The sequence below is a fragment of the Colossoma macropomum genome, unplaced genomic scaffold (genome assembly GCF_904425465.1).
Source record: "Colossoma macropomum unplaced genomic scaffold, Colossoma_macropomum, whole genome shotgun sequence".
Taxonomy (NCBI): domain Eukaryota; kingdom Metazoa; phylum Chordata; class Actinopteri; order Characiformes; family Serrasalmidae; genus Colossoma; species Colossoma macropomum.
In genome coordinates this window covers 13,120,592-13,132,490 of record NW_023494808.1, presented here as the reverse complement: position 1 = coordinate 13,132,490, position 11,899 = coordinate 13,120,592, and the positions used below count along the sequence as shown (strand labels likewise).

The 11,899-nt window shown below is 38.7% G+C and overlaps 1 protein-coding gene across 1 annotated transcript; it reads right to left on the bottom strand.

The window, feature by feature from the left end:
* Positions 1 to 6,508: 6,508 nt before the first annotated feature.
* LOC118797985 (interferon-induced protein 44-like) lies at positions 6,509 to 10,482 on the bottom strand. Its single transcript, XM_036557281.1, has 6 exons — positions 10,462 to 10,482; positions 10,148 to 10,339; positions 9,713 to 9,865; positions 7,674 to 7,845; positions 7,398 to 7,498; positions 6,509 to 6,682 (listed from the first exon to the last, which is right to left on the bottom strand). The coding sequence occupies exons 1-6, from the start codon at positions 10,480 to 10,482 to the stop codon at positions 6,509 to 6,511; spliced, it is 813 nt and encodes a 270-aa protein (XP_036413174.1).
* Between the last annotated feature and the right edge of the window lie 1,417 nt (positions 10,483 to 11,899).

Sequence of the window (11,899 nt, the reverse complement as noted above, 5' to 3'; positions counted from 1 at the left end):
TGTTCTGTTGCCCTTATGCACATTCACATTCTGCAGACATGTCCTCTCTAGATTCTTAGTAGATGCTTATCTTGCATTTACCCAGATACCTATTAGGTTCATTTTCTCAAAACCTGAACATGGATCTAACCCTACCCCAACAAAAAACCTAAACCTAACCCCTTACCCTAGTCTTTAACCTAACCTCTAATGCTAACCCAAACCGAACACTATTCAGAATCAACTGACTTTCACCAGATAATTTGCCCATAACTTTAACCATCTACTGTTGTCATCATACTTTCATCAGTACAATCACTCTATTTGGAAAGCCCCCGATTGATGATCTACTGGGGGCTTTCCAAATAGAGTGTGACCTTTAACTTTCTTTTGCATTCTGAATATGTTAATGAAAGACACTTCTACTTATCCCCAATACATACATTCCATATGTTTTAGTTCTTTTAAAGATGGAGCACAAATCTTTGTTCTAGTGCCAGTGAGCTGGTCACTAAATTGAATTAAGCAAAAACCCACCTAAGGTATTGTCTTGACATGCTCAATTGGCCAAAACAGCACCAATGTCAGCCGACAACAGCCAGCTGTGTGGAACATTGCTATTGCCGAAGGTTAGTCAGCTTGGTGTGTGCTACACATTCTATATCATTGTTTTCATGAATCTATGATGCACCTCGTCTAGCTGTTGCATTTTAGCATATGTTTGACAATATTGTTTCTTCAAGTGGCATTTTTTGATGCAGTCTGTTACCCATAGATGTTCACCTGACAAACCCTGGCTGCTACATGAGGATAACAAGTATCTTCAAACACTGTACTTTAGAAGTGTTGCCTCTCAGAAAATAGGTGAGATTAAATTCATAACTAATCTAGTATTTAAATTGATCTAGTTATTTTCTACTTACCAGACTCTTATGACGTGTCCTGGTTTCTCCAGTCTGTCTCTTTCCTTTTTTGTTTCTGCCCCGGTCTTTATCACTCTAACTCCAGCTATGTGCTTTCATTATAGTTTTGGTTTCGGAATCTTTTCATGTCTTGCCTCCTCAATATGCATGCTGGTGTTTAGTTTGTAACCACACCTTATACCTTTACAGTAGTTAGGAGTGTGAGAAACTTAATATAGTATATTGAAGGCCAAAATAAAGCTAATGTAATTATTTTACACAAAACTCGTTTGCTGGGCTGGAATGTAATGGTTGGTGTTACTGTCATTGCCAACATTTCATGAACTCAAATGTTGTGCTTTGATCTGTTCACTTATTTCCTAAACTACTAAATTACTACTACACATATTAGCTTCTAGCTAGCTATCATTATATTCCTATTTTTAGTGACCATGAGCCATGACATCAGGAGAGAGAATAGACAAAAAGATTGAAAAGCATAAAGACGCTGAAATTTTATGATTGTGACAGACCTACTACCAAGTATAATGGCCATACAAACACAAGCTTGAGAAAATCATCTTACATTTACACAGATAAAGATAGTTTAGCATTCCTTAGCCTCTTAGCATTGCTAGGTGAGATATCTTCTAAACATTCCTGTCTCCTCCATCACAACAATATCAGCCAATCTGGCAGGTCACACAAAGGCAGACAGTAATCATGAGTGCAAAAGCACACACATATTCATTCAATGGAATGCACTGACAGATAATGTAAACTGGTGGAGTAAGTTTATTTTTGTGCCATTAAAGTTACTAAAAGGCCAGCACCCACTGGCTCTAGCCTTAAAGCCTTTGGCCCCCAATATCTTCTTGAAAAGAGCTTCTCCACCGGTCAAAGTCAGTCTCAGTCAGTGCTATTATCCCTACCAATTTACATGCCAAATACAAAGTCCCAGCAGCCAACACATCATACAATATTTTTGACAATTTAATAATTCAAAAAAGAGCTCAGAATAAGGATATTACATACTCAACAACGCGTGTATGACACATGACACACAACCCCCCACTAAATCAGTGGCTGTCCTGGCCACTGCTCCTTATACCTTGCAGGCTGTCTGTTTGAGCGAGGCTCTTCTCCCCCACCCCCTTTATTGTCCCCACCCCTGGCTGTTGGTGTCCTTGCAAAAGAGAAAAACCCCAACTGTGGCCCTACAGTACCCTGCCCCATAGTTTGCTCATCTGCCAACTTTCCTGGATCTCTGTGTGCTCCTGGAGGCACATGAAGGTGATTGTGGTGAATGGTGCGGATGGGTCCATCTCTTCCTTCTGGCCACACAGTATACATAGGCTGATCTGGGGAGTGCTGGGCAAGGATTACATAGGACTATGGATTCCATTGTGGACCCAATTTACCCAGGGATCAGTGGAGGAAGTTTCTCACAAGAACTATCTTTCCTGACAGCAGAGGCACCTGACAAGCCTTCCAGTTCCACCTGACCTGATTCTGTTGCTTTCATCACAGACTCTCTTCCACAGCTTAGTGATAGGCCATCCTTAGCCCATCGATTATGTACTACCACTCCAAGGGTCCAATTCTGTCATCCTAGTGATGTACTCCTACATCCTAATCTACTGGCAGATGAGCATGGTGTCCAAACAGCAAATAAAAAGGTACAAAACCAGTGCAGCTATGTGGTGTGTTGTATCAACTCCTTTAAGTTTTTACTGCACCTTGCCTTCTCCCTTGGGTTTAGTGTGTTTAGCAATCTCAGGATAGTCTGGTTCATGAGTTCACAAGCACCATATCCCTATGGATGGTAAAGAGTAGTCATTAATGCTGATTCAAAGGCTGGACTTTAATCACTTTAAATTTTCTCAGGGAATCCGAATGTCTGAAACACTTGGCTTCACAGGTGTCTGGCTGTGGTAGCTGCTGTCTGGCCAAAAGTAAGCATGTCAAAGACAAACCTGGAAAAGAAGGTCCACTATTACCGGAATGTACTGGTAGTAATCCCCACGTTGTCCCAAGAATAGATAACCTATGGCCAATGTCTCCCAGGGATAACTGCTGTTGATGGAACATGCCGAGGCTGGTACACTTCCTCTGCCATCACACATTGCACAGGTGATACATTCCCATTGCCCATACTGTATTATCCCTGTTAATACCAGTCCAAAACAGCCTCCCTCAGAACGCTTGCAACAAGCATCTCCCCTTGGCATGTCCTTATGCATCATGGTACTTAGTCCACAGGTCTTGCCTCTCTAATATAGGCAGCACCTCAGCTGTGCCTTTGGTCGTCTCCTTACCAGCACTCCTTGAAGGAACTCTGGCTGCTCCCACTCATGGAGCAGCTGTCGACCAGATCTACCAGGGACAGTGGTGGTCTCACTCCATGGTCTTTTCACTGTCACACCAGAGCCATTTCTTGATCCTGGTTCTGCTGCTCTGCCCATCTTTCACCCTCTTGTCCCTCTCAACAGCCTATGGAAAGGCAGGAATGAATCTTATATGGTACCCCACAAAGCCCAAAAATGATTGGACCTCTCTTACCATGGTTAGGGATGCCATGTTTGAACACTGTCTTGTTAGGGTCAGTTGCTACCACATAGACCCTAGAGACTACACTGACCATTGAAAAAGGCAATACTTCTAAGACTGAAGCTTCAGTCCATGGTCCCACAACCACCCAAAGGCCTGTGCTAGGTGCTGCAGATGGCTGGAAAAATCTGATGAATTTACAATTACATTGTTAAGACAGATCAGAAGGAAATCATACACCTGACATCCCAGACATCTCTGCATCAACCAAAGGGCATCCATTCAAACTAGTAAAAGCATATAGGTGTGGGGAAAGTGTTTTTTTTTCCTTATCAGGCATGCTTATGGATCACTGCATTCAGCTTCTGATAATCTATGCCGAACCTCCATGTCCCATCCTTTTTCTTCACCAATACTACTGGTGCAGCCCAAGGGCTTGATCCTATCCTGGTGTTGCTTCCCTCCAACATACTCTGAAGGAGTGCCCTCAACCCAGGGTAGAGACTATGGGGCACTGGCCAATAGCCCTCCCCAGTGGGGATGGTATGAAAAACTGTGGCTATGCAGTCATGGTCTTTCTCATCACAAGCAAAAATCCCTTGCCACTGGTGCAATAGGTCCTGCAGCTTCCCCTGCTGTGCAGACATCAATCCTTCAGCCCCTTGGGAGGGGGCTTCTAACTAGCTGGGGAAAGCATGCAACATAATTTACCTTTCTACTTTACCTACCTCTGCATTATCTCCCTGTTAATGCAGAACCAGCTGGTTTGGAGCCTGTACCTCCCAATGGCTAAGCTAATTTTGCCAGGGGGTGACTGCTTCAACTGCTGGCGGACAGTAAACACTTGACCCCTTGCGGTTGCTCCTATCCTGGGCAGTAGATTCAAAGACAGTTAGATAATGTTCCCACTTCTGGCAGAGACCTCCCCAACAGCACTGAACCACATTCATGCCTAACACGCTTAAAGTGGGGAAAGATACTAAGATTTCACTACTTCTTTGCTAGGCACATGTACACCTCCACTTCCAAGTCCAACAAGACATAGCCTACATACAGAATAGACAGTCCATTTGCAGTCTTGAGTGTGAGTCAGTTCCTACTTCTGGAAGAGACTCTGACTGAATAAAGTAAGTTCTGAGCCAGTATTAACACAAGCTTACCTTCTTCTTTCATATCCACTTCTGGACATCCATCTACTTTTGCTGACCTGATGGGGGCATCTACTTCTACCTAAGTGAGCAGCAGCTGATGCCATGGTGAAATTGTTTGCTGCAGCCTCATGTCTAGGACAATTCCATTACATATGGCCTGCTTCTCCACGTTGCAAACAAATTGGGTGGCCCTTTTGCCACTGGTGTTGGTTCTCTCCTCCTTCTCTCACAAGGTCTCCCATCACCACCGCCCCAGTGGATGGGCCTGATTATGACTTGGTTAATTTTGAGCATCTCCACTGTACACACATTTTTTTCCACATTGCCTCTCTGAGTCCCAACATCTGGTCCCATACCTCTGGAATTAATTTAGTTCTTACTGTCTCCTTCATCTTCTCCCACTCCTGTCATGTGTCTGGCTGTGTTGTGATCAAAGAAGCACTGCTAAATGTTCACTTTGTTTCCAATTCCACTCTTGGTTTCTCTTTGTCTCTTGCTCAGTGGCCTTTGCCTCTGCACACACCTCATGGAAGGTCAGGGTTAGCTCTCTTCGCACCCTCCTCTGGAGCTCCATTTGTACTGGACCAGGCCACAGCCCTAACACCAACTAACTGTGGAGCACCTCCTGCTGGATCCTGGTTCTGCCACTTAGCATGGGACTCACAGAGATGCAAGATAAATGGCCCCACCCCTCACCAACCTGTTGCTGACATTTAAAAACTTTGACCTTACTTGAGCTAGGCTAATGTTTTCCCAATATACTCTTTAAAAAACATTAAATATGTTAAAGGTAATGTTTCTCTCTGTCTGTAACACTTTGTCTATCTTTAGAGCAGGGGCTAACCACAGTCATTTGATTTTTCTATTACATCCTCCTTTTTATTATAGCAAGTTAAACAAGTTAGAATGAGATTTTACATTTAGAAAATATTAAGTAATAAAAATATGAATATTTTCAACAACAAATAATAATAATACATACAATCTATTGGTTAAAATGAGTTTATTAACACTTTTACAGTAAGAGTTAATAATGAGTTACATTTGAGATCAGATAATTGCTAGTTGCCTTCTAGAAAGAACAATAAAAAAAATACAATTGGGAATTCTACCATTTGGACATCTAACATCATGAAATCATTTAAAAAGGAATGCAAAAGACTTAAGGAAGAAGGAGTAATTACAACAGGTGCTTTGAAAAAAAGCAAGGTGACACTTAATTTAAGGTCTGCATCTTATGTATGAGTACACTTGCAAATGTAATGTGACCATTTACTACCACATTTCTTCATTTAGAATTCAGATAAATATTGCTTGTACATATTCCTTTATTCAGATGTCACAATATTTAACCCAATAGTCAACAAACAGTTCATCAGTAATTCACAGAAGACATTACTGACACATCTTTTGAATACATTTATAACATGTTATAAAGCTTACTTTAAATTGTATGTTTTTATTTACTAGGGTATTAATAACTGCTTGCTTATAGTTTAAAAATCATTTAGAAGCAGACCTTAAAGTGTCACCAAATGCACTAACAGATAGTGATAGGTTAATGATCATTACTGCAGCCTCATTCACTCATTCAGTTTGAAGTATACCCGATTAGTTCTTTAAATATCAGTAAGCCAGTGATAGTTATTAACGTCAGGACTTTCATCAACTGACATGCTGCAGAATCCCAAAGAGACAAATGTCACTAATAGATATGATATATCCATTTCTGTTACACTTTTACTTATTTCCTGAAGACTCCATAAAATAAATGAAAAATACCTTTTCCCCATGCAACATTTCCCATTTACCTCACAGCATATATAATGACTTAAATGTCTTGACAGTATCTGATACAACATTGGATAATAATTATGCACAATAAGCTATTTTTCCCCTCACTGACTGATACAAAATTAGGGAAACTTATTTTGCATAAAACTCTTGCTCTACATAGTCGTTGGCAAACATGATGATATTTGTTGCTGCCATCAGAATCAAAATATCCATTTCCATGTCATTGGTAACCTCCTCGCTGTAGTTCTTCACAGGGAAGATGCAGTTCATTGGGACCCCCAGCCTGTTACTGCACTCCTGCATCTATAGGACAAATAGTCTCTGTATACTTGTTTCAAACATTTTATGTTGTGTTCATTAACAAATATTTAGTAATGCATTGACTACACATTAAGTACATTGTTAAAAATGGTTAACTAATATTAAGTGAACAAGTAACTCATAATTCATAAAACTTTTATTCAGCTTGTTTTTTATATACTGCATACATAAGGACTGAATAAGCAATGTTACCCAAAGACTTTATTATCTATAATATATATAACAAACCTTTTTAAAGTCCACATAATATAAAGCTTCTACACCAGTTTAAGGTTTTTCCTTACATCCATGCCAAGAACCAAGTAGGTTCCTTTACTTTTAAGAGTGTACCTTCCTAACTGGATCACATCATCTCTTATGCACCTGTTTTGATCGTGTAATTTTATTTAATTTAATTCTATTACTATTTTACGGTACTATGCTTATGTTTAAGTTAGTATATCTTAAATGCATTTGCATTTTATTCTGGCAATAAGGTAGTTATTCTTGATTCCACAGGAAGGTAGATCTTTAGGACCAGGGTTGGTGACCACTATGTTAGAGCATACATATGAGGTGGTTTAAGGTGGTCTGTAGCTCTTGAAGAAGGAGTGATCATTTCACATGCTAAACATTATAGCCCATTGGTAGATTAGTGACATAAGAGAGAGACCAATAGGGGTGGATGGAATAATACAAGAGAAATGGGTGTTCTTACCTTCTCTTTGATTTTCTTACTGGTGTAGATTTTTTTCAGGTTTGCTTTAGTTAGTGGACATGCTTTGTCCACCATGGTCATGATGACAACTTGGGGAATTCCTGTTAAATAAAATGCAAACCAAGTCTTACACAGAGTTTAATACTTGCCTTTAATATGGCAAGATGTGAGACTGTTTACCCCACAACAGACTGAGAACTATGATCACTTACATAATAGACAGTATAGTAGAAATCATCAGCTAGTAGATTATAGTTATATGCATATTATACATACCTAAGTCACGCGCTTTTACCCGAACTTGCTTCATCTTCTGAATCACCTCTTCAGAGATGAGGGACATGTTGTCTGCTGGGAGAACACTGACCAGACAGTGAACTCTGTCTTTCAGGCTGGGTAAGTGGTTGTAGTTTTCATGTTTTTTGTCAATTGGACTAGCAGGATTGCACTGAAATACAATGGAAAACATTGATTGTAATAAAACATTGGGTTTAATGGTGAGGTAGAATAAACTACTTCTGAAAAAGATTTAAGGACTAATAATTTGACTGTTTTAATTTGACTGATGCAAAAAAATTGTTTAAGAAATAAAATGGAGCATCTTTGCTATATGCTAGTCTTAGCAAAGCAGAGATTCAGTGATAAAAATCTTATCTGTGTTTCTGCTTAGATGCATAAATAGAAGAATTCACATATGTTTTACATCACCATCCTTGACTGCTTACACCATTTGTTCAGTGTAGATTTGCTAAATGGTATTATCCAATGGCAGTGGCCTCTTTCAGCAGGATAATGTACCCTGTCACACTGTACCCATTGTTTGGGAACGGTTTGAGGAATATGACAAAGAGTTCGGCATGTTGCCCTGGCCTACAAATTCAGATCTCAATCCGATTAAGCCTCTATATGCTGGATATGCTTGAACAAGATGTCCGATCCATGGCAGCTCCACATTGCAACTTACAGGACTTAAAGGATCTGCTGCTAAAATCTTGATGCCAGATACCAAAGGCCACAGTCAGAGGTCTTGTGGAGTCCATGCCCCAGCAAGTTGGAGCTGTTTTAGCAGCACATGGAGCACCAACAGCATATTAGGCATAATGGGCATAATCTTCTGGCTAATCAGTTCTTAGTTATTTTTCTGATTTGATGACAATATGATTATATTTAGGGGTCACTTGAGGCAGAAACTCATAGATCATAGGCATATCGAGTCCAGTATTTGAACACTTAGTACTGATGTTATATCCATAACCTATAGCCAGCTAGCTAACTGCTTCTGAAACACACACAAGGTCACACAAGCTCCCGAGTTGGAACTGTCATATTTGCGAACACTATCGATATTTCACATGTGCTTTATAGTGTGCCACACCTGTAAAGTACAATTGTGGTGAAACATTGTGAGCTTTGATGCTAGGAGGGGCAGCTAACATAATACTAAGCTAATGCATCATTTTGTTCCTGCAGTTAAGGTGGGCCATTAGCTGTCACAGATTTGTAAATTAAGTTAATTACTTATATTAGCATCCTGCAAAGGGTGGCTAACACAAGTAGGAAGCAGCGTCTAGCTACTCTACAAACAACAGTGTAGTAAACCTTCATAAGAAGCACCGCTAACAAATTTAGAAAACCTTCAAATCTACTTAGATACTGAGGGTTTTGGGTGGTACATGGAGCAATGGGAGAGCAGTGGCTTTATGTGCCTTAATGTGATCATACACATAACTCTGATTTATACTTTAGAAGATCTGATGTCACAAATTTAGTCCCCTTCTACTCAAATTGAAAAGAAGAAAATGACAAAAAAGTACATTTTTTAAAATATCTCAATACAAAAGACCAACATCATTCTTTCTCAGCCAGTTTGTAATAGAAACACCACAAAGGCTATAGGTGAAACTAGTAGGAATGGGCTTTAAATTACATTATAAACTATATTATTAATTATTAATTATAAAAATCAGGGTGTAACTCCTGATAAAACCAAACCAAAACAAAACAAAACAGTCCTTTCAGAAGTACTAGAGTGAAGTTTTTGTACAGAATTGATCCCACCCACCTATTTGTTTCCATACAAAACTTTACAATGAAACAAGAGTAGTGACATATTGTTTAAACAGTTTAAATAGTCAAGTATTTTAAACAAAAAGTTAACAAAAAATTGCAGACATATATTTTTTGGGTTCCCAGAAATCATTAGGCCTCCTCTGACAGCTTAGAAACCCCAGAAAATTCCTCTTCTGGTAGTTTCTATTGTGGTATGTGGTATATATAAGAATGCTCTAAATAATTAGAAATATGTATCAACTTACTGTGTAGCCACTTTTTATGTGTCCATGTAAAATGCTGATTATGTCATCTGTGTGAGCACCCTTTGATTGCCCTGGCTCCAGGCCCATGATGTCTGCCAAGGCAAATGGATAGAAAGTTCCTGGTCTATCTTTCTTCAGGCTATGATATCTGAACTGGGGACATAACATAGACACACATCTAAAAATATATCCTGATAACATTTGCTTCAATCCAGTGCAATATGGGGTAATACAATTAAGCAATTTCTAGCATTATAACCAGTTTGGTGGAATTGGTGGAATTCTGAACTCTTTGTTAAAAGAGATCAAAACAGTTTCGTCTGTCTTTGTAATTAAATGGGGCAAAAATAATGAAACAATGCATACAGTGTGTGGGCTTGGATCAATTAGTAGGTCTGAGAGTTTAAACTGAATATTAAGCAGCTTTGTTCCTACCTGGGTAGTGAAACTGTAACTTTTACCAGCAGCTGTATCTACAAGTGCAACACATGCGTTGCGGTTTTGAAGGACATTGTTGAGAGAGTTGATCAAGCTGGACTTTCCTGCTCCAATTGGGCCATGAAGTAAAATCCTGAGACACTTGACATCTCGCGTGCTGACCTGGAATTCCTTCAGTTTTTTCAACAGCTGATGTTTGTTAGCATCACTATTTAAGACAGGACACCAGGATGTTAGTTCATCAACAGATCTACCAGGAAAATAGGCTATTGAAAACAATGTTAATTCTAGTTTATAATCATCGGTCATACCTCCATGTCACTGGCCTCCATGGTGTGTCAAATTCTGAGAAAACCACAATGTCTTTCAAAAGTAAGAATTTTGGCTTATAATAGACTTACAGATTTTTGTCTACAGCTTTTATTACAGGTTAAAGTTATGTATTACTACAGCATAGCACTTCAATTCATATAAAATTTTCATTTTGACAAAATGATTACAAATTCAACTTAATTCTCAATTTAATAGTGTTTTTGCTACAGTGAATGTTGTTTTCAGACACATACCTGGACAAGGGATGGGAGAAGGAGGAGGAGGATTGCTGGGCTTAGAAAATATACGACCAAATTTTTTCATGTCTATGTGTTGTTATCCTCCTTCTGTGAACAAGATGCAATATAATTTGTTACAGTGAGCTGAGCTATGACCTACAACCTAAACCCTTTTAGTACTTACTTACTTGGATGGCTTCTTGAAGGAAATGCTAAAGTTACCTCTTCAGCCACATAGACATTATGGGCTCTACAACTGCATCTGTATGTTTTTGAATGTCTAAATTTGTTGCTGACTTTTTTTAAAAAATCAATTGACAAATGAACATATTGGTGTAAAACTGTAAAAAGATTTAGTAAAAGTATTTAAGAACTAAAAGATGCTCCCAAAACCTATATTTATTATTTATTGCTGTACAACAAAGGCTTATTTTCACTTACCTTTCAGAATGTTAGAAATCAAACTGCTCAGCTGCGTGGACACCCTCCAGCTCTGAGTGAACGGGTCATTAAAGAGACACTGGTTATGAAATAGAAACAGGTATTGGGCGCCACACAGATTTTTACTTTCATTTTTAATAATACACAAATACACTAGTCTTGCTGTCGCCAGTCATTATGAACTGAATGATCTACGTGAGACTCTGGCTAAGCCCTAATCAGGAATGATTACAATCAGCAAGATAATGCAACAACAGAGAAATTTAAAGAATATAAGAGGAGTCTGTTCTTTTTTATTAATTCATTGATTTACTCTATTTTTATTTTTAAATTGATTTTATTATCCAATTAGTTTAAAATTGTTTATATATTATTTTACATTTTCATCTTCTGTTGGTGTAGGGCTAGAAGGGTAGGAATGGTAAGAGATTTACAACAGTAAAATTCTTATGCTTGTCCATGTCCTTCTTGAATAAAAAGATCAATAAAAAATCCCACTTCCAATGAAAAATTGTATTTTGTGATACAGTGTGTATTACAGTAGACTGAAGGGCATTTTCTGACCCACAGTTAAATGAGTAACACAATAAGTTTTTTTTTGTTTTGTTTTTGCTTTTGTTTTGTTTTTTTTTTTGGGAGGGGACCAGCTGGTGGTAGATAGTCTTTTAAAATCACAGATAACATCTTTTTAAACAAGCATGTTGAGAAAATCATGTGACAGACTGGGTGTGGGACTGTCTGTGGAATGGTTTTATGA

What these genes read in the sequence shown, in the direction of transcription:
- LOC118797985 (XM_036557281.1), bottom strand. Translation starts at nt 10,482, where the DNA reads ATGGAGGCCAGTGACATGGAG. An exon ending in TGGAGGCCAGTGACATGGAG is followed by an intron (nt 10,340 to 10,461) that starts GTATGACCGATG and finishes AACAAACATCAG; the next exon opens with CTGTTGAAAAAACTGAAGGA. An exon ending in ACATAAAAAGTGGCTACACA is followed by an intron (nt 7,846 to 9,712) that starts GTAAGTTGATAC and finishes ATTGTATTTCAG; the next exon opens with TGCAATCCTGCTAGTCCAAT.